The 22973-nt window shown below is 35.5% G+C and overlaps 2 protein-coding genes across 12 annotated transcripts in view; one reads left to right on the top strand and one right to left on the bottom strand.

The window, feature by feature from the left end:
• Nucleotides 1-10702, bottom strand: part of LOC134257704 (acetyl-CoA carboxylase-like) — a 61416-nt gene extending 50714 nt beyond the window's left edge. For 4 of the 11 annotated variants that reach the window (XM_062740293.1, XM_062740295.1, XM_062740294.1 and 1 more), the window contains exons 1-3: nt 10521-10691; nt 7617-7804; nt 664-708 (exon numbers count right to left, since the gene is read on the bottom strand). In XM_062740293.1, the coding sequence (XP_062596277.1) occupies nt 664-708; nt 7617-7795 (224 nt within the window). In that variant the 5' untranslated portion in view covers nt 7796-7804; nt 10521-10691. Of the gene's footprint in view, nt 1-663; nt 709-7616; nt 7805-10520 lie in introns of all 11 variants that reach the window. The other 7 variants (XM_062740296.1, XM_062740298.1, XM_062740299.1 and 4 more) reach the window with 5 other exon arrangements.
• Nucleotides 10703-11034: 332 nt separating this feature from the next.
• LOC134257706 (uncharacterized) lies at nt 11035-21342 on the top strand. The gene is made up of 8 exons (XM_062740302.1): nt 11035-11091; nt 13542-13614; nt 14028-14309; nt 14620-15624; nt 15768-15979; nt 16420-16487; nt 17466-17531; nt 18041-21342. The coding sequence occupies exons 2-8, from the start codon at nt 13563-13565 to the stop codon at nt 21144-21146; spliced, it is 4791 nt and encodes a 1596-aa protein (XP_062596286.1). The 5' UTR covers nt 11035-11091; nt 13542-13562; the 3' UTR covers nt 21147-21342.
• The last annotated feature ends 1631 nt before the right edge of the window (nt 21343-22973 follow it).

Here is a 22973-nt window from a genome sequence, read left to right as displayed (position 1 = left end):
TGTTAAATGATTAAAGGAATAAGTCAGTGAAATTTAACATTTATATCTAACCTGGCTTTTTTGAAAATCAATGTTTAAGTAGTTCATTGATTAAAAATTTTCTCTCCTTGTAAACAACTAAAGGGGGGTAACTTTTGGAAGTTCCTGTCCAAAAACCACTCGAACGATTTTGTCCAAAATGTGCATACATGCAGTAGATATAGTCATGTACTAAATATACAAAAATAACGAAAATTAAACGACAGGAATTTTTTGGGGTAGGTGTGTTGTACATCCTTAATATACCCCGCGGCCCCTTACAACATACCCCAAATTCATAAACCTCAATTTATCCTTATTCAGCAATTTCCTAAACTCATCAATGACCTTTTTAAATACTGTAAGTTTTATAATTATTCCCATTAAAACTCCACTTATATATTTAACAATTAATGAGATACCAGGTGCTTTTTTTTTCATTCGAACTAGAGATGCTTTCATTTTTCCCCCTTATTTTCTACAAATAACAATTAGACAGAACATTTAAAAAACAAAACATTTGTGTTAGTAATTAATTAACATACAAAGTATTATTTTTCTACATATATGGATAATATTGTTCGACCTGATTAAATAGTTTGACACAAAATACTCACATTTACTTCTCAAAATTAAAATTTTTACCTATGCCCAATCTGTTTTCCATGGGAAAAGTTGGTGGGCAGATCCCTAATTAAAAGTGTTTAATCAATTCTAAATAATTGATTTGAAATATATCATTTCATGTTTTAATCATTAATGTATCTTATTGTCAAACATTTGGTCATGGGGTCATCCATTTTATACATCAAAAGAGTCTGACACACTGTTGTGTCAGAAACATTTTTGCTAGACTTTTGCTTTTAAAATTACAATATATGTTCAATTCAATACAATACATGTATTTCTTTTACCGACATTATTTAGTATTATTGATGAGAATACTACACACAATATGTCAATTAAATTTACATACTGTATAGGGGGAAAATAACTTGCGGTGTTAATATTCGCTTTATTCACGATGTTAATAAATCCGTGAATTCAAGAAACAGTGAATAAATTTTCAGAAAACTCCATGTTTTATTTCGAAATTTGGGAATAGACTATGATAGGTTTATAGATACATATGTACGTGCAGTACATGGTAATTTCAGTAAGGCCAGCATTTTTTTATTTTTAGGTTTACGAACATCAGAATGAAAAAGTCCCGTAGGAGGAGGAAATAAAAAAAAAATAAAATTATTTTTTTTGGATAAGTTATCGACTTTTGTACATTAATTTTTCTTCTTTTTTTATGCTCTCCTAACAGGCTCCATGCCACTGGACGCATGAGGATTACAAAGGGGAAAATAGAACCTTTGTTTATTTCATCATCTACCAGTTGGGGCCAGTGATATATATATATTTTGTTCTGTTGGACAAAATACAGATATTTTAAAAAAAAATCAATTTTTCAAAACTCTTTCAATATATTTTCATTTTTGTTTTTAATATGTTTTGGTAAATGTGTAGAAATTGTTCTAAAATATACTTGAGACCTAAAATACGTAATAATTCCTTTCATAAAACAGACAGGGAGTATTGGGGAGTAGGGTGAAATTTTTTTATTTAGTGTAAAAAATTTTTCTGGCTGCCACAAACGATACTACATACCTGTATATATTTGTATATAATACTTGTTTTTAACAGTTGAAGTATTTTATTTCTTTAGGCTATTGTTTATTTCTTCCTCAAATGGACTTAACTTCTCCCATAGTTTTATTCATTACATCTGATGCATAAGCCACCCTTTTCTGAAGAATGATGCTTATAGTGAGCGCAGCGAGGCGGCGCGAAGCGCCGCTCGCGTAGCGAGCTCAATAGACTAACGTGAACGAACGGAGGAAATTCGGATTGAAATCTGCACATTGTTCCAAGAAATTTTTATCTCACCGCGTGAAAAAATTCTAAACTCCCAAAAATCCTTTGCGGTGCATAGCAACATGGTGGCTAAATCATAGCAACAACTACTAGAAAAAACATAAAAAATACAAACAACGATTTAATGCAATCTCCATGCCACAAAACTATCGTGTGCGTTCTAAGTCAACAGGACTTTTTATTTGACATCATACTTTCGTCACTTACACGGCTCGGGTATTTCCGATTTTGTCGGAAACTTCCGAAAAGTTCGGAATCTCGATCCCGATGCCTAGGAAGTGATTTCTTTTTATTCTTTTCTTTTTTTAATGAACTTAGGTTAAGCAGTGCAAGTTAAAGCTGTGTAAATGTTTTTGATAGTAAATAACTGCGCTCGCCCCAACGGTCGCACCGTAGAACATATTAAGACTGTAAGCTATAACAGAAACTTAAACAATGTCTCTGACAAAAGCTACCATGGACAGTTTTAAACCTGTGGGATGAAAATAATTTACAGACAGATACTTTGGAATACGGATACATAATTATCTCACCAGCACGTCATTGTGCAATAAAGTCATCAGCATTTTATTTGTCCTCTGAACTTGTGAAACGTTTTGAATGGCACTCCTATCGATAAATATTAACATTAAACAAAGCTTTAGTGCTGCTATGGACTTTGCAAATCTACCTTCATTACCCGCCATGTTCATCTAAAACCGGAAGTGACATCGGAAAGAAAAAATTCTGTTTTTCTCAATTTTATTTTTTTTCTGAAAATTCAAAAACTTGAGCGGCGGGTTTGTAAACCTAAAAATAAAAACATAGGTAATCAGAGATTACAGAGCTCACCTCAACGAATGTTGTCTTTAAGTAAGGCAAAGTCACACAATTAACCAACAAAAAGTGTACATTCCAAAAATGAAAATATTTAAGCAATTTTGATCTGATACTTTGAAATAGACCTACATAAAAAATTTAAACTAGTTCTTCTTCATGAAAATATAACAAAAATCCAGCATCTGAAGCAAATTTGAGAGTTTTCATCTCTTGATGCAACATTTCTGCAAGTTTGGTTTATACAGTGTTATATAAGCCTTATAGTTTTTGGTAATAGACCTGCAATCATAACTTTTCCCTTGTCCATTATCTGAAAAATGTATGTCGAATTCAGCATCCGAAGCAAGTCCATTAGTGTGCATCCTAAGATGTATCATCTATGCAAGATTGGTCATTAAAGAACTCATAGTTCCTTGGAAATGAAACCTGCACCAAAAACTTTTACCTGTTCACTCAACCGGAAAATGTAGGTCAGATTCAGCATCTGAAGCAAGCCCGGTAGTATGCATCCTTAGATGTATCATCCATGCAAGTTTGGTCAACATAGGTCTTATAGTTCCTTGGAAATGAAACCTGCACCAAAAACTTTCACCTGTTCACTCAACTGGAAAATGTAGGTCAGATTCAGCATCCGAAGCAAGCCTGGTAGTATGCATCCTTTTATGCATCATCCATGCAAGTTTGGTCAACATAGGGCTAAAAGTTCCTTGGAAATGAAACCTTCACCAAAAACTTTCACCTGTTCACTCAACCGGAAAATGTAGGCCAGATTCAGCATCCGAAGCAAGCCCGGTAGTATGCATTCTTAGATGTATCATCCATGCAAGTTTGGTCAACATAGGGCTTATAGGTCCTTGGAAATGAAACCTTCACCAAAAACTTTAACCTGTTCACTCAACTGGAAAATGTAGGTCAGATTCAGCATCCGAAGCAAGCCTGGTAGTATGCATCCTTAGATGTTTCATCCATGCAAGTTTGGTCAACATAGGGCTTATAGGTCCTTGGAAATGAAACCTGCACCAAAAACTTTCACCTGTTTACTCAACTGGAAAATGTAGGTCAGATTCAGCATCCGAAGCAAGCCTGGTAGTATGCATCCTTAGATGTTTCATCCATGCAAGTTTGGTCAACATAGGGCTTATAGTTCCTTGGAAATGAAACCTGCACCAAAAACTTTCACCTGTTCACTCAACCGGAAAAAGTAGGTCAGATTCAGCATCCGAAGCAAGCCCTGTAGTATGCATCCTTAGATGCATTATCCATGCAAGTTTGGTCAACATAGGGCTTATAGTTCCTTGGAAATGAAACCTACACCAAAAACTGCACCAAAAATGTTAACCTGCTCCAAAAACATTAACCTGGTCATTCCTTTGCTGAAATTGCAGCATCTGAAACTTTTCCTGGTACAATGAAACACACTTAAACCATCTTCCATGCATGTCTAATCAATATAGGACACAGAAGTAATTAAAAAGAAAACTGCTCCAAAAAACTTAACCTTAACCTGGGACGCCAACGCCGACGCCGACGCCGAGGGTATCACATAAGCTCCCCCCAACTTCGTTGAGGTGAGCTAAAAATGCTGGCCTAATTACGAGTAGTACTTGTCAATCAATTATTTCAATTATCACGCTTTACTTTAATTCAATTCAGTAGATAATAACCTGTATTTGTTAAAAAGCTGTTCTAATAGTCAAAACACATGGGCCAGGGGTTTTGATTACCCGTGCGTAACTAATAACCACGTGTATTTGTTACCTGCATTATCATGCATACTAATTTTTACTGACATTTTGGTTTTTAAATATCATTCAAATAACTATCAAACTTAATTACTAAAGATTGGAAGGAATTATTTCGTCGACCTAAATTAATACATTTCTTACTGTCCAGTGGTTTTTTGCCGCGTTGCATTGAAGATCTTGGGGTGTACATGCAATCATCGTATAAGGAAAGTCATATGATGACAAAGACTTGAAAACTGCACTTGTTTTAATTAATCGTCAATTATTTATTAAATCAAACAATTTTATACTAACCTACCCTGTTGTTCGTAAAATAAAGACATAACGATGATTAATGTATTTTGCATGTAGGCTATATGGTGTGGATTAAACGGATAGAGACAAGGGAAGTTACTTTTATTACATACCAAATCCGCAAATTCAAGAAACCGCGATCGTGTCAGATGAGAGAAAAACGTGAAAATTACAACCCGTGAAATTAATCCCCTATACAGTGTTAAAAGAATAATTACATGCTATTATTTTTAGAGAATTAGTATATCAATTATGCCCCTTCATATATGATAATACCTTACCTTTTAAAGGGTTCAAATTGGAAATGTTGTACGACAATATTTAAATGAAAACTGATGAAGTAAACACAGATGCTCAGATAAATGATACATGTTATGATTTGAGTGATCCAAAGTAATTTGAACAATTTTTTGATCAGAAAATGAAATAGACTTTGGATACAAAGTATAATTATACCCTCCATCATTTTTTCTTCAGAGGAACTTTATTTTTGCCTAATTACGAAAATTACATTCTCGCTTGTATATGTATTTGTGTACAACAAAAACCCTACCTCATGAAATTTTATCTCGCTGATAAATACCTATAGTAGCTTTCTTGCGAAAATAAGGTGTCGCAAAAAAATAGTGATCTACAGAATAGCTACATTTTTACTTCAGTACAGTGGTGGTTTCAAGGGTGTACAATGTATAGTCTATTCTCATTATCTAGAACCTGATGGGGCCGAAGAAAAAAAAGGTGAGATATCTAGACCTGCATTCAAGATAACTGGGTTTGTTATTTCAAAAAGAAAAAGTTGTTGGGACTTCCAAACTATTAGAAAAATATTCATGATATACCAGATATATCAAAGTCTGAGAAACTAAATTTCAACTGTGGCACATGTAGCACAGTCATGGAAAGAGTGTCTGCTCTAGAGATGCAGAGTAAGAAGTAAAATAATCCTAATGTCGGGGGTTTTAATCCAACTGTGCAATGAGGAGACCTTTGGATGAGACCGTATTAACCAAGGTCCCATGTCGCAGTAGGTACTGGCATGAAAAAGATCCCTCAATGCTCAATGATCCTGAGTGCCAAAAACTTGCAGCTTTCCACTGGCAAGTGGTGGCGTCTCCATATGCGTGAAAAATTCTCAAGAGGGACATGAAACAACAGACAATTTCATAAATGAAGAATTTTTTTTAAATAAAAAAATGAAACACAATTATATAATAATGCCAAAATTCTAAATTATAAGGATCATTAAAATAACTGAAAAATACTGTCAATTAATTTCTTTTTAATACTGTTAATCAAATAACCATTGTTAATTTAATGATTTATAAAGAAACAAGTGTGTCTCTAGAATTGGAAGAAGACTGACTTTCTGCTCAAATTGTGGGTCCTGCAATATATCTTGAGTAATATTTTCAGAACACTCTTATAAATCCCTTAAAGATTACATCCCAATCTACAATTGCATAATTTGCTGAAAAAGGAAATTTTGTTATCGATCATTAAATCTAAATCAGAGTATCTAAAGTTGATGGCATTGTAAACAGAAAAGATTAAAGTTAAGAAAGATAGGAAACACACATATTCCTTTTCTTTTCAATTTGAACCATAATAATAAACTCAAGTTTAATGAAATAAAGAACTGGGAACACAATTCTTACTGAAGGGGATCAATACCAACAGATGAAGTTCCTTGAACAATTTCACTGAAACTTGGTCGAATGCTCCTAAATCAGACAGTCCATAGGTCGAAAGTAACATTCTTTGAGTATTTTCAAGTATTCTTAACATTTGATTTAATTTGAAAAAAAAATCAACGACTGCTATGAAGAAAAAATCTATTGGCCCTTAACATTGCAAATAAATTACTTCTATGTACATGTATTCGACACTTTAGTTTCCTAATTATTCTTATGCATAAATAATCTTTTTAAGTTTGAAGTTAAATATAGCTCTGACAATAACATCTTCTTACAAATGTACAAAATCAAACATACCCTTGAACATGCAAAAAGTTTAAGGGCAGATATAAATGATCTAGATAGCATTACTTCTTATCACTAAAAAGGCCTTTAATATTATGAAACATGGATGCATGTTTGCTTTTAATGATGGGGTGAAGGTTACAGCATGTACCTGGACTAGGGAACACAGATTTGTTTAACAGTGATAGCAGAACTGTCAGAAATATGCTATTTGACATAATCGATACAAGGCCAGTTTGGAGGTTCTAATACCCGGTATTTCGTATTTCAGAATAGGGTACATTTCCGAGAGGTAGTGAATGAATAATGAAAAGATTTAATAAGAGCTATGTTCACTTTATGCCCTTTAGATATTCCAATTATTGAATAAAAAAATAACACTGTTTTATTTCAAACATCAAAATAAATTCGAGACTTGGTGCTTTCATAATCCATTAATTTAAAAATTTTCTCCTAAAATAGGTCCTATGCAAATCTTGTTCTTTATAACATGTATAAGGGGAAAAAAATATTCTGAATAAGAATGAAAATGCTATAAATACAATATAATATATTATGTGTAAATTAATTAATAACTAGATGTATAAATTATATAATGTATAAATGAACACAAAGACAATACAATGCTTGGTGGATAAAGGATGAGGAAGCGGGAATGAAAATGACTCTTATGGGTTTAGGAAAGGCTACAAAAAACAAAAACACAGCCATTCTCTTCACTGCAGCCTTAACAAAATCATAAGAACTGTACAAATTAAAAGAAAGCCTGACATTTTAAAGAAACCTATTAGTTACTACATGTAATATTTGTCCGTTCTGCATTGTTCAGTGGACTTACTTGAGCTTTGGTTCTGTTGTGTCCTCTTTTGAGGAGCTGTGTATCAGTGAGGGCACACTGTCCTTCCTCTCCTCATGATGGTCATCGTGAGGCACCTCGGGGGAATCTGTCGTATCCTCCTCCCCCTCATTATCCCCCAACAAAAAGCTCACCTCTCCATTTTTCTTCTCTTTACTCATGATATGTTTCTACAATTAAAAGCATTGGCTTTGAGTAAAATTAACCTCTGATATTTTAAGATACATTTAGAACAATTTTTCATAGACTATATGATGCTGGTGATGGAATGCAATTCCACCCTTCATGGATTTTCTTCACAATGTTTAAACATTCCCTTGAGGCAAGGGGAATAATTTTAATAAATTCTTCAATTTCAGGCTTTGGGCACCTAATAAATCTAGGCTTATAAATCAACTTTTGAAAATAAATTTCAATTAGAAGATAATGGACTTTCAGACACAATCAGGAACATGCCAATTTGCAAATAAAATAAATATTCAGTATAAAACAAACTAGACTAGCTAGCAAAATCAGGATGTAAAAAAAGCATAGTTACTTGTACTGGTAGTGAATTAAGAGAATTATGATTGACTCACCTTATAAACCCAGTTAAATTCAGTACCAGCTAATTATGAACCCAGGAAGATTCAGAGTAAATAATCAGTATACACTTCTGATCTGTGTACAATACTGTAACTTGTGGGGAGCTACTATCTCAGTAGCCTCAATGATTTTAAAGTTAGTGACCTGTAACAATGTCACATTTTTCTTTTTATTTTAATGTGAACTTGGGGTTCAAATATTGCATGACAAAGCCAGTGACTTGTGCATTTTTTTTTCAGGTGAACTTGAGTGGAAATTATCGCATGACATATATTCCATCACTACTATTCAAAACCAGAGGTGAATTACACATCTTCACTATCTTAACACACACAATGGTTGTCCTTGAACTCTAATGTAAATAGACGTTTTCAGGGACGCTGTTAATCATGTTAATCTTGCACTTTTTAAAGCTAATAAATAAAACATGTATTTATAATATCTTGTGTTTTAGTGACCAAAAAATTTCTAATTATTCAGCACATTTATAAAATTACAGCACAGAACAAGTAAGATGTGGATTATATATTAGTTTTGCCAATTTTTTTCTTTAAATTGGAGTTTAGATAAAATAGTTTTAAGGCATGTTTTCCTCACATATAAAAGGCTAGACAAGCTAGCATATGACTGATCAGGCTAGCTAGGTCTTAACAGCTATATAGCCCTACATTGCTGGCATGGAAAAGAGAGTTTTGAACAAGCAGGCATGCAACTATAAATTGAAGGCCCAACAATAACAACAATTTTGAATAACATAATCATTCAACTTTAACAGATGGGTTAAGGGTTCAGCCAGACTGACACTCAAACCCTGAGAGTGCAGAACTCTTTACCATTAGACTTCCAGACAAAGATTATATTGAATTTACAAAACAATCTTCAATTACATTTACACATTTTTTACCTTGCTCGGAATTTTTTAAAGACGCATACAACCTACAAGATGGGTAGATAAATCAACCCTTCCCTTGGAAAGTCTTAAAGAGATGCAAAGTGTAATGGTACAGGAAAAAGACAAGAATTGTTCACAAAAAGATATCTACAATTCACCAGTAAAGTTGCCACTGCGAGCTCTTAAAACATTGTTTGGGTGATGAGAAAATTTTAACATTGATCCAAACTAATTTTTTTCTGCAGTTAGCTGTGGTCCCTTATGGGCCTTAATCCTTAGTGAAGTGTATCTCACCGCAAAGTACGTTCTCACAGGAACAAGATGTTCCAAGAGAAAAATAAAACAGGCCTCAATCTTAATGGATATAGCAGATAAATAGTAGATTGAACATTCTTGATTAAAATTCTCACTGTTCAGTCTTCAAGTTAGTAATGCAATATATGTACGACATCAAGTGGGGTAAGAGTCTACCAGACACCAAATGGCACAATGTGACGAGCCCGATCTCAAATAAAACTGAATAAGTTTCTGCCCTGGCCCTAGTTAGAATAATCTAACTGTGTCTCGGTACAGGCCCTCACCACAGTTAGAATACCACCCATATACTCGTAATGTAGCAAAAAATTGCAGAATCGCACCGAAACGATTTTGAAGAATATAAAATGATTTGCACTGGGAATAACTACCAAAATAATCAAAACAAACCTTCTTGAGATTGCTTATGCCTTTCATCCCAAAAAATAATCCATATAAATACGAAAATCCAATTCATTTTCTCAACGTTTTTCTCTCGATTCAAATTACCTCCATGTTTACATTCGGAACTCTCTGGATTGTTCTTAGTAAATGCACTATGCGAGTTATCGCCCGTGTTTCTTTTGCTACATTACGAATACACGGAACGAATTCTATCGTTAAACCGGGTCCGTAGGACAATATCATTTTAACGATAGAACATTCTATCTACCCTGGCCCATCAGTCACACTGTCAACATTTTATTTATTACAAGTTTGTTTGTCTGTACATAATTTAGGATTAAAACATCTTAATAACTTAATCTACTTATCATGCTTATACTTGCTGAAACCATAAACAATATGATTTTATGCACACTCTGTTGGTCTCGGGAGTTGGCATTTATCAATAATGTGAAAATAAATGAGAAACAAGAATATATCCTATCAATGAGCAAAATTCACGTCTTTTCATTTATTTTCACTTAATTGATAAAATTGCCCACTAAAAGATTCAGTGCAGCACTCTCTCCAGAGCCAAATGAAATGCCGACAACTTATTTTTTCTTACTAAACAACTGTAAACCTAAACAGTGTTGAATTTAAATTTACTCACCAAGACAGAGCACTTTAAATCACAATGTCATGTATAACATATGTTTGTTTACACCTACCTGCCACAAAAACACTGTTCTACAAAATCATGTTTCTCGCCTGATATTGCTAAATGAGTGGCGTGAGCTCCCTGACGAACGTAAACTTCAGGGTCAAAGGTTACGTTCGTTATTAAACAACTCGTACGAGTAAGTTTGAAACGTAAATTGCCTCATTCAATAACAACATCTAATAGGGTTTAGATATTGATTATATTCTTAGATAGATTTTATGGATACTTTAAATCTAAAAAGGCTTTCTATTTGATCTAAGAGTACTTCAACTAGAAACTGTACGCACGCTGTATATCCAACATAGGGTAAATGTCAAAATTAATTTTCTAAACAAAGGATAAACAATATTAAAATCTTACCTACTTAAAACAAAGTTAGCTTAGTGTATTCAATTTATAGTGCAATATTCTTTTTAAGTACATCAAACCATTTCAAATCGAAAATTATATATTTTTAGTTTTCAAATAAATCCATGTTCCAAGATTATCCGAAAGGATTTTTAGCGCTTTTCGAATCGACGCCTTCAGACATTTGGCGGCAAATTGCGACATTGTTTTCACGGGGAAATTTGTTTGAGGTAAACACGAACTATTTCTCTTCATTATTGCAATTTGTGTATGTTTCTTGAGTGAACATTAGAACATATTTTTGAAAAAACGTTACTTTAACTGCTGAAGAGACTAAAACACAATATTTAAATAAACAACACCATAAAATAACGTCGTGTACGAGTGCAACATTGCATGGTATGCACTTGATTTCCCACAAACATGATTTGTTTTCTTTACGTTTTGTTTGATTTTACAGTTTTATCGAATTAAATGAATGGGTTTTTTTAAATAGAGGGCTTTTTCAAATGGAAAGATATATAAGATGCAACCCAGAATATCTACTTTATATATTTTATCACCGTATTATGTCTTCTTTGAATCAAAACCCACAGCGGGACGTGGAGACCGGTCCTGAATCGGATGAGACCATATAAACCAAGGTCCTGTGTCGCAGTAGGTGCTCGCACTAAAGAGATCCCTCCCTGCTCAATGGCCCCGAGTGTCAAGTGTAGGACAAAATTTGCAGCTCTCCACCAGCAAGTGGGGGTGTCTCCGTATGAGTGAAAAATTCTCGAGAAGGACGTTAAACAATATACAATCAATCAATTTTCTTTGAAAACCCCATGGGCCCTGCCCAACTATACGTGTGAAAACTCAAAAATATGTTAATGGTGCGACCATTAGGGCATTAAGCTCTGCGGATACCTATACAGATTTCGTTTAGGTTGGGCTTGTCAAACCACACGTGACATTCAATGCAGCTAAGACCCTGACAACACATGACGTTGTATATGCATATTGCTATTACCAAACTGAAGCCTGACAAGGCTGATTTAATAAGGAACCGTTTTATTGACTATTTTTCTGCAATAAATCCATTAAATCAACACAAGTTTATTATTTGTTTTACTTTAATCTGTTGTCATTTTCGTGAGAAAGTTGCTTTAGCTAGCTTTTGTGTATGAAGCGATGCACCGTGGGTCAAAACTTACAAAAAAAATTCCATTGCATGAATCTGTAGTATATTTCATTATGCACTAAGAGTTGCACTTAAACGTGCAGTGAAAGTGTCCAGCCTTGAACTCACCTGAAAATAAGGAATGTAATTTTCACATGTTAAATTGTGTCTCTTTGATGTACAGTTATCCAACCAAGGAAATGCATCTTTTGCATTAAAGTATTCAAAAGATCACAATGATAAAAAATACCTTTGGTTTGATTTTGGTTGCTCTTTAGAAAGCCCATTACAGTGTGCGAAACTAACTTCAAAGTCCTATAGACTTTCGGTCCATAGACATTTCATTTTCTATAGACCGCAGCAACTTCCTATGGACCGAAATTTAGAATACTACATTCAATGCTAAAATATTGAAATTAAAATAAACGTATTTGATGTAAAATGTTGAAATAATTACACTTTCCAGTAGTTTTTGTACTGGATAAAAGATTACAACAAGAATCAAAAAACACGGTAAGACGACTGACTACAACAGCATTGATAAACGACTCAAACATTGAGAATGTCTGTCTGATAGACAAGAGTAATAATAATTCCCGGGCGTGCACCCTCAACATACTTTAAACAGTCGAAGAAGGACATGTTTCTTCTGCACTGTTTTGGTGTCCGCGGCCATTAAGTAATCACAACTTAACCTCCCCTCATGTTAAAAATAAAATATTCCGATTCGAATTATTTCTGCATACATCGTGGAACAAACTATTATAACTAAGGGGTGAACGGAATACATCAGTGTAATACAGACGTTTTATTTAAACTGGTCCTCCTTTTTGTGGTTTGTTTATTAGAGACAAGCAGGGAAACAGTTTCTTACTCAGAATTGCTATAGACAAGTCGGTCTATTAATATTTCGATCGGTATAGACCGACTAGATTTTCTATAGACATTGTCTACCGGTCCACTGTTAATTTCGCACACTGCATTATGAATAGTAAAGAAAATTGAAACTTGTTGTCTATTTCTCACAAAAACATTTAAATTTTATGAAAAACTGCATTTAATTTTAAATAATTTATTGTGCTATTCTGAATACCTTAGTAAAGCTAAATCAAGCAATATAGCTAAATCAAGAGATAGTTAATGCTGCATATGTTAATAAACTGCATATTTTGATTGCCATTTAATTTTTTAGCATCAATGATTACTGTAAACCAACTTTTATTCGCGTGTGAGAAATTTTCGCGAAGTTCGCGACATCCTCTTCATCGCGAATATTTCTCGCCGCGATCCAGTCCTTAAGGTCTCTTTGTATATCAACAACAGATAAAAAGGGCTTGATCGCGAAAATTAATCGTCGCGAACTAGTTTTACCTCGGTAAATCGCAAAATAAAGTCGTCGCGAATAAAAGTTGGTTTACAGTATAGGCAGATTTGTTCAATGTATGCAGAATTTTGAATATTGTCTGCATGTAACATGTGTAAATGATGTTATTATAAATATATTTTGATTTATTTCAGGTTTTCAAATCCATTGTTAACATGTTCAGGGGTTGGATTTCTTCAGTTTCTTCCAAAATATCCAGGGCATTAGGTACATCATTTACCAATAGATCAACAGTTTTTAAAAATGTATCAATTATAAAGTTAAGTTACAGAGCAGTTCTCACCATGAGGATTTTTTTAAAACCAAAAGTACAATTTAAAAATGATACTAGTGCATAAAATAATCAAAAAATTAATTTGTTGACCAATCACTGAGATTTTATGCCTCCGATCCAAAGATTGTTTTTGTCCTGTCTGTCTTCTTTTCTGTCTGTCTGTATAGTCAACTTTAACCTAACCCATAACTATTGCACTGTCAAGGGTAAGTGTATACCACTGCAGTCTACGTCCCACTCCAGAACTGTGTTACCATCAGGGGCAAAGTGTTTCACAAACTCATTTTACTTTAATGTGTTGGTAATATTGCAGCTTCATATTTAATTTTTTTTTGATGATTAATAGGTGGTGCACTGGATGCAGAGTTGGAGAGCGAAGAAGACGTCAACACGTCGTCTGAGATAGAACACATTGAGGAGGGGGAGCTAGCAGAGCACACTACCACTGCCCCAGAGAACTTGACCCCAGAGGAGGGGGGTGACAAGGTCACTGGGGATGTGTTCCCGGGGGAGGAGGGTGAGGGTCGGGCGGTCACGACAGAAGAAGCCGTGGACAGTAGAAACATACCACCTGTCGTACATAACACCTCAGGAACCTGTGTGGATATCTGTTCAGAGGAAGTAACAAGTGAGTGTACGGCCTTACTACACAGCTAGAAAGGCGCTTACACATTTTAATTAAAATAGATCTAACTGCTTTGAGTGTCACATTTGCCTGAGAATTTTTTTTAATCTGCTGTGACTACACACTGTACAAAAAAGAAAATAAATTATTTTAAATATTGGATTAAAAAAAAGATAACAAAGATCTGCTATAGTTGATTGATTGTGAATAATGAATAAATATTGCCCTGATGCTTTAATATCCAAGATTCACTAGACATTGTTGAAAGCCTTGATTTTTGCCCAGCTTAATATAGTATTGTCATTTTTAGCAGATCAGGCTGAGGATGAGGGTGCAGGCTCATTCATTGTGGTAAGGGAGGACGTGGAAGTTAAGAGACCAATGGGAATGGATAACTCGGCCTGGGAAAACATCTCAGTGGTCCAGGAATCCAGTCCTGAGAAAGTCGCTAACTCATCCGAGTCAAGTCCTGTCAGAGCGGAATCGTCTGAGTCGAGTTCTGTCAGAATAAACTCTACATCAGAGTCTAGTCCTATTAGAGTGGAATCATCCGAGTCTAGTCCTATCATAGTAGAATCATCCGAGTCAAGTCCTATAAGAATAGGGTCATCCGAGTCCAGTCCAATCATAGTTGATTCATCCGAGTCAAGTCCAGTTAAAGAAGAGAAAACTGAGTCAAGTCCAGAAAAAACTTTTGATTCGTCTGGAAGTATTGAAGTCATCCATATAGAGGACTCGAATGTGGTTTCAGAGGAAAAGAATGAACAGCCCAGACAATCCATGTCTGAGAGTATTGTGATCATTGATGAGGAGGTCAAACGTCAATCAGAGCCTCATTGTGGAAGTGACCTGGCAGTCACAGCAGCCATGATGGAGTCTGTGTGCCGAGATCTGGATGGGACCAATATAAGCAAATTAAGCAAAGCTGAAAAGACAGATAGTGGAGCCGAGGGTACAGTAGGTTCAGATGAACTGACAAGTAAACAAGGTTCAGAGGAGAATGTGATTCCAGAGGGAGTGAGGAACAGAAAGATCTCAGAGGTCCAGGAAATCAGCATGCTTCTGTCAGAGGAGGACACGTCTATCAACGTAGAGGAGCTGTCTCAGAAGTCCTCACAGAGTAAAGGGGATGATCAGGGCAGTGAAGAGAAGGAGGAAAATATCAGCAACCAACAGGACAAAGAGGGCAAAGGCGTGGAGGAGCTATCTCAGAGGTCCTCTCAGGGTAAAGGGGCTGAAAGAAAAGAGGAGCAAAATATCAGCAAGCAACAGGATGAAGAAAAGGCCTCTGAGAAGCAAGAGGAGGGGAATAAACCAGGTTAGTTGACTGTGGATGCTTATATCTAAGCTCTGTGTTAAAAAAATCTGTTTATGTTTAGAGCTATGAAAACTTATTCGAAAAAAAAATGATGAAGAAGGTTTTGTGTTAAACGTACTTCATGAAAACCTTTATATCCCCAGATCATGAGACCAAAAAGACGCAGAAAGGAGAGAAGACCAAGTCTACAGAGGTAGAACCGGAGGACTATCTGGAATTTGTTCTACAGAAGACGGCACAAGGGGAGGTAGTCCCTGCCAAACACCTCATCTATAAACTGGGCCTGCTGAATGTGGACCAGAAAATCATTGAGTCGGCCATACTAGACCAGTACAAAATCGCTGTCAAACGCAAGGTGAGCTTGTTTGTGTAGACAGAATGATAGTAAAGCTGGTCCATTGTCATTTTGTTCAGAATTTGGTTTTCAAAGGGTGAAAACTTTCAATGTTACATTCAACTACATTAATATTTATATAACATGTATAATGTGGTACCTAAACACAATTATGATAGTCTGTATCACTCAATTAAAAACATGATATACCAGCGTATTCACAAAAATTGTAATACTACTCTTTTTGCAGAGCAAAGTGATATAATTTTGTAAAATATGATGTAAAAGAATTTTTTTAAGATGCATAATTGAATTGTCTATCAGCAAAAACTGATTAATTTGCCCTGCAAAAGAGTATTTCCACAGTTATCATGAAAAGGCTAATGCTTACAAATAGTTAAGTTATTTTGCCAATGACTGTTGACAGTAAATAAATAGTGTAAAATGCTTGGCTCTTTCAGTTTGTGGTTTGGATTGAACACTGTCGGTACCACGCTGAGCTTCTCTTCTCTCCTCCCTGGATAGCTGAGTAAGTCAACATTTGACAAGATAGGTTCCAGTGTTAATTTGAGTTTAGAGTTTATCACATAAAGGCCTAAGTTACAGCTTACTCTTTGGCTCTCCTCAGGGCCCTTCTGGATCACATGACCAACTTGTATTTACATCCCAATAAAAGTAAATGATGCCTTATTTCTTAATTGATGAGACATCTAGCATGCAGCTTTAGATGCTGGATCTGACATTATGAGGATGATTGAAGTGATATAGTTCTCAGATTCAGAAGTAAATATAAGTACTACCCAGATCATAGTTACGTAGGTGCAGAGGATGACAAATCCCATTGCCCGACGCCCGGGGCTAGTGAATTTTATCAACCACTTGCCCGCGGGCAAGTGACTTATCAAAAATAGAATTTATTTGTAGGCCATAAAGTTAAAGCTGGGCATCGGGGCTTGCTCAGCATTTGTCTTCCTCTTTGAAATATCTATAAATATAGAATTAGTTTATGGTAGGGCAAGCAAAAATTCAGGTAGGGCAAGTCAATTATGACCATGTACTTGCCCTTGGACTAGTGCCTTAAAAATCTATTTGTCAGCCCCTGCTAGGTGTTACTTCTAAGCTTGCACACTACCTTCTAAGGCTTTGCCTTACAGAGTTTCATCATATCAGCTTAGTAATCAGTGATTATGTTGAAGACATCATGAGAATAGCTTTTGTGTTCTCAGGCATCATTACAATATATAAATACGGATATTGCGAATTCATGGATATAGCGAAGTCATCTTGAATCCCCAGCTTTATAAATTTAATAAATTTCTTACATTGTTATAACGATGATAACAAATAACGGATATAGCAAAGTATTTCATAGGTCCCAGTGACTTCATTATAACCGAGTTTTGCTGTAGCATAAAAAAAAATTCTTAAAGATTATTTACAATAATTTCCTTTTTTAAATAGTTTTTTTTTTTTTTAGTAAAAAATTGCTTTGTTTTTCCCTTTTCAGTCACTTGCCAAAACTTGGTAGTAATAGTGCAAAGGAAAAGAAAAGATGGCAGGCTAGAAACCAAAGGTACCTGTTCTAGTAATGAAGTCCCTGTGAATATTGTTATGAGGAAATAAAAAGAAATTCTTTTAATGCAAATCTGCCCTTATAATAAGGATATAGGAAGTTTTTAAAGTTCAGGAGCTTTAAATTGTTGTTGACAACGATGAGAGGACTTAAGCCCCACCTCTTTGTCATATGAAATCTTGTTATTGGCTATTTGCAACTAGTTGACATTTGGCCAAATTTCTATCCCATGTATATTTCAACAGTAAAGGAAAGCTATGTAAATTTCAGAAGCTAATTATGTAACGTGGAGAATGCCATGCCTAAGTGCAAGTCCAAAGTTAACTGAGAATTGTACTAAGTGTAAAGAAAACCATACTACTTAAATTATTCATTATGACATGGGTTATTTCCTAGTTTGATGTGTTAGTAGAATCAGATCTCTTTGTGAGTCGGAATATTATTCTACATAGATTTACATATACTTCATAAATATATCAAATGCATCAGAGGTCTTCAATTTTTTGCAGGAGGGCCAAGAGATGGGAAAGAGAGGCCAGTGGTATGTGTCGGGACGTGAGACTAGAGAAAGACCCAAACATTGACATAGTGAGGGAGAACGCTGCAGGTGACCTGGAAAAAGTTACTGACAAATCTGGTGAAGACCATAAGACTGACATTCTGAGTGAGGCGGATATTCATGGTGAAGAGCAAAGTGAGGAAGCTAAAGCAGAAAAAGCAGTCTCAGTTGAGGATAAAATTAAAGAAAGGAGCAATGTAAGGCCAGTTGACAAATCTAGTGCTAATCAAGAAAACAAAGACAAAATTGAAGAAATGGTTCAAAATGTTATTGAGGAATCTAGTGCTAAACTTGTATGTCCTGCTAGGATTGCTGAAGATGACATACAGAAGATTGACACACCTAGTGCTGACAAATTTTTTGGAGAAAATCGTGACCAGAGAGAAGTCTGTGAAACCTCTAAAGAACTAAAACAAAATGTACTAAGTACTGAAACGCCTGTAATATCTGCAAGTCTTAACGAGGCAGGAAGTGAAACTGGGTACAAACCTGGAGCCGCTGTTAAACAAGTTGATGTGGTGCATAGGAAGAAGGTATCGCCATGTAAGAAGGGTAAATCTGTGAAAGCCAGGGATATTGACCTTTCTGCTTGTAGAAGAGAGGGCAAGGAGGCGACTGAGGAAAGAGAATCTCATTCTGGAAGAGAAAGGAGAAAATCTGACTTGTACGATAAAAGGAAGGATAGAGTAGATGATAGTGTGTCAAGGGAATCGAAGAAACCAAAGACTGAGCAGGAATCAATGGTTCTTGAATTGTCAATGAAACAGAGCAAAGGTGAAGATGAGAACAGATTAAGAACAGGCAAACATGACATTGAATCAGAAAATAAAGTAACAATTCCCAGTGATTCAGACTTGTTCAAGGAGGTGGAAGAATATGCTAATGAAATTATTCAGTCCAGTATTGATGTGTTGAGCCTTGAAGAAAACAAACCAACAGACACTAATTCAAATAATGGACAGCATCAGTCACGCTCAACTGAGAGAGTAGACGAAATGATACCAAACTTGGCAGAACTGTCGATGGAGTCTAAAAGTGCTCAGCAAGAAAACGTATTGACAGCTGATGAATCTTCTAGGCTACCAGTATTTAGTGAATTGAATGAAGCAGGAGAATCAGAAAATCAAGATTTCATATATCCTAGCATACAGCAGGTGATGTTTGAGGACAGGTCAGAGCACATGACTTCTAGTATATCCAGTTTTACAGAGACAGAAATTGACAGTAGTCCATTCCTGAGAAAGGAATCCGAACAAGAAATGCTGACAACTGCCCATAGATCACCACTCGCTGAGTTTTCAGATTCTGCAGCTAATGAGAAGGTGTTGGACGACATAGAAAAGAGCTGTGAGGAAAGCAAACCTGAGTATAGCCACCTAGAGACAGATCCAGGTACTTTATTAGTCAGCCCAGATTATGTAGTGTCACCCAAGTTTGAAGTTCCACCAAACACGCCTGCTTCTGGTAGTGCAGAAAATTCTCAGCCTGCTAAGTTGAAAAATCTCAATTTCATGCAGAACAAAGCCAAACTAGAAAAAGAAGTGGCTGATTTGTTGTCTGGATTGACATTGAAATTCAGGCATCCAGTTGGGTCAAACCTAGAAGAATTTCAACCCAATGATTCAGATACTCATACAAAGAAAGATGATGATAATTATAGTTCTTTGAAAAGTAAAAAAAACGAAGTTAGTGATGATGATAAAGATCAATCCATTCAAACTGCAGATAGTGCCATAATATCAGCCAACAGCTTTGACACATCTGTAGAGGAACTGGAGAAGATAGATATTTGTGTGAAGCATGACCTCAGTACAGCAGAGGAAGGGAGGTGCAGTCCAGAGGAGTACCTGTCTCTGTTACAACAGGTGCTCCCTAATGTAACATCCATCACCAAGCTGAAATCGGAGCAGGACCATGGTGATGTTCAGTGTAATGTTGTCTCATCTAGCAACAATGCAGAATGTGTTCAAGAGAGAGATTCTTTGTTAACTGAAGAAAGAAGTGCTAATATGTGTAAATCACCCACAGAAATTGTCAATGTTTGTGATTTGTCTGTGGCAGAGAACGTTGAAGTTCCCTGCAAGTTACCTAATGATACAGAAAAGAAAATTTCTATCGAGAAGGCTACTGAGGTGCTGGAAGAGGAACTTGATGCTGATCAAGATGTGTTTACTTCTAGGGATGATCTTGCTTTGGAAGACAGAGCCATGAATAGACCAGAGGACCCCCATAACTACTGTCTCAGTCAAAGCGATGGAGCAAGACTTTTTAAAAGTATGTACGAAGTCAAGAGACCTGAGGATTCTCTTGATGGCGTCTACCAGCCTGATGTTACAAAGAAACGCTACAATTCTGCTAAATCCTCCACCTCTAGGAGCAGTGAGAGTGAGGGACAATTTACCAAACTGAAAATGTCCAGAAAACTTTCCAAGTCGGATGAAAAATTGAAACAGACCTCAAAACCTCCCTGGAATAGTAACACTAAAGTGGATCATGGGAAGACTGGAAACATTACACCCTCAAGAATACCTAAAGCTTGTAAAACTAAATCAGGGAGTCTATCAAATACAAAGCAGATGGTGGAGAAGTCGAAATCAGTGAAGGGGAAAAGTGAAGATTTACCTTTAGAAGCAAAAGCAGAAGTTCTGAACAAACACTATGGTGGAGATGTTGGCAGCACTGATGATGCATATCAGAAAATTGACAAAGATAAGCATGGTCATGTTGCAGATGACAAGAATGCGTTTTCAAAAGACAGCCTGAAGAAACAGTCTGCAATGGAGCGGTCTGTCAGTTCAGAGAAAAGAAGGAATGCCGATCAAGCTCAGAAGGTTCTGTCTGAAATAGAGAAAGGAAGATGTGAGATGGATCAGGTGGAGAGATCCCTGGAAGCCAAAGTGGATTCCTGTTGTCAATCTGTCCAAGCAAGTGGAAATGTGGAGGAGGAAGAAAACCAGATACCTACAGCATCTGCATCCACTAAAGAGAAATCTGTACCCAAGTGGAAGAGCAAGAACTCCAAAAAGAGCAAAGGTCGACAAAAGAATCGGTGGTGAAAGTGCAAAGAATTTGTACCTGGACTTCATATTTTTTTGTTGTTGAATCAGTTCTCATTTGGTCAGTATTATTCAAACTTTGAAATCTTTTATTCATACAGAGTTTTGTAAAAGAATCTTCACGATAATAAATATATTTTGAGCTTATATTTTTTACATTTAAAACGTAATAAAGCAAATCCAACAGTTACATGAATCCAAGGAATTCATGATTGTGAAAAAGTATTTTTACTAAGTCATAATTATGCGTATTTATGAAGGATATGGACTAACGAACCGCATTCAATATCAAAGTCTTTAAAACTATATGAAATAGCAGAGCAAACATGGACCTCAAAACATCAGAGGTGGGATCAGGTACCATGGAGGAGTGAGCATTCCCTGTCGACTGGTCACACCCGCTGTGTGCTCCTTGTCCTTATCGCGGGAAACGGGAAAATCCATCGTCAATTCAGTGTATAAATAATTGTTTAACCTATGAAACCGTCAGTCAGCGTTTGGCTCAATGATAAATTGTATTTGCTGACAAGATCATTGTATCAGCCATAGAACTTATGAAATGATAACTTTAAACAAGACTGATGATATTTTTGTTTCAGGAACTTGTTTGTCAATAATTCACCTTGTTTTAGAAATCGCTCGTACGTTAAGAATGTTCTTGCGTTTCGAATCAATAATGAGAGATGTAAATTCAGTATGCAGCCAGGTATAAATGAAGGTATATTGCTGCATCCTAGGAAGCAACTGAGGATAGAACAGTTCGACGATAGAAAAGTTAAAGTCATTACGTTTATCATAGAGTTTAGTTGTTAGATTATATATATATCACGTACAGTATGACATATACTGTATTTCATGATTAGCGTACATACCATAAGCCTTCCTTTGGTTAGTCCGAAATATTTTGCGTTTTCCAGGCTTTTTTACGATTTTGATATTTTACGTGACAGGAAAACGGCAGAACCGGCGCCTTTACGAAAACTGGGAATTTGCCGCCTCCAATTGGAGGTGGCATTCTCGAGTTGAGGACAGACGAGACTTTCCTTAATAATCAATAAAAATTTACCAAGATTTTGTCATTGAAATATTGCTACTTTAATATGTTTACTCACGAAAAATTGAGGTACCTTACCAGGCATTTCTGCAAGATAACAGGGGTAGTTTTTCTTTTATAATCCTCTGGGAAGAAAAATAATTTTCCAATTGGATATTTTAAAGATGTTTAGAAACTGGTTTAGAAATCGGAATATAATTTAACTTTTGAATATTTTTCATGAATTACGAAGATATGCAAAACAGATCTTGAGAAATGTCTCATCTGACCTTAATTTTAGATACCCGGTACTTGCGAACTGAATTAAATTTCAAAGGCACATGCTATAGTACAATACTTACTTACCAGTATAGTTTTTATTGTTCATTTATAAAATATTTTATCCGTTGAATAGATTTTATCACACTGTCGAGATTTGTCATAATTTCGTGCATTTTAAGGTCAGAGGAAACGTTTCTCAATATCTTCGTAATGTATGAAAAATATTTAAAATTTAATAACATTCTGATTTCTAAACCAGTTTCTACACGTTTTTAAAAAATCCAGACACTTAAACATTTGAAACTGGAAAATTATTTTTCTTCCTCAAAGGATTATATAAGAAAATCTAACCCTGGTATCTTGCAGAATACCTCAATTTTTTGTGAGTAAACATGTTTAGGTATCAACACTTCAATGACAAAATCTTAGAAAAATGTTTCTATTATTAAGGAACGTCTCGTCTGTCCTTAAAATCTTGGAAGTACTGTAACGAAATTTGGAGAGAAATTTTG

The sequence above is a fragment of the Saccostrea cucullata genome, unplaced genomic scaffold, assembly GCF_032062105.1.
Source record: "Saccostrea cucullata isolate Sc308-1 unplaced genomic scaffold, CSIRO_AGI_Scuc_v1 ctg4855, whole genome shotgun sequence".
NCBI lineage: Eukaryota > Metazoa > Mollusca > Bivalvia > Ostreida > Ostreidae > Saccostrea > Saccostrea cuccullata.
This window is presented reverse-complemented; position numbering and strand designations above follow the sequence as displayed.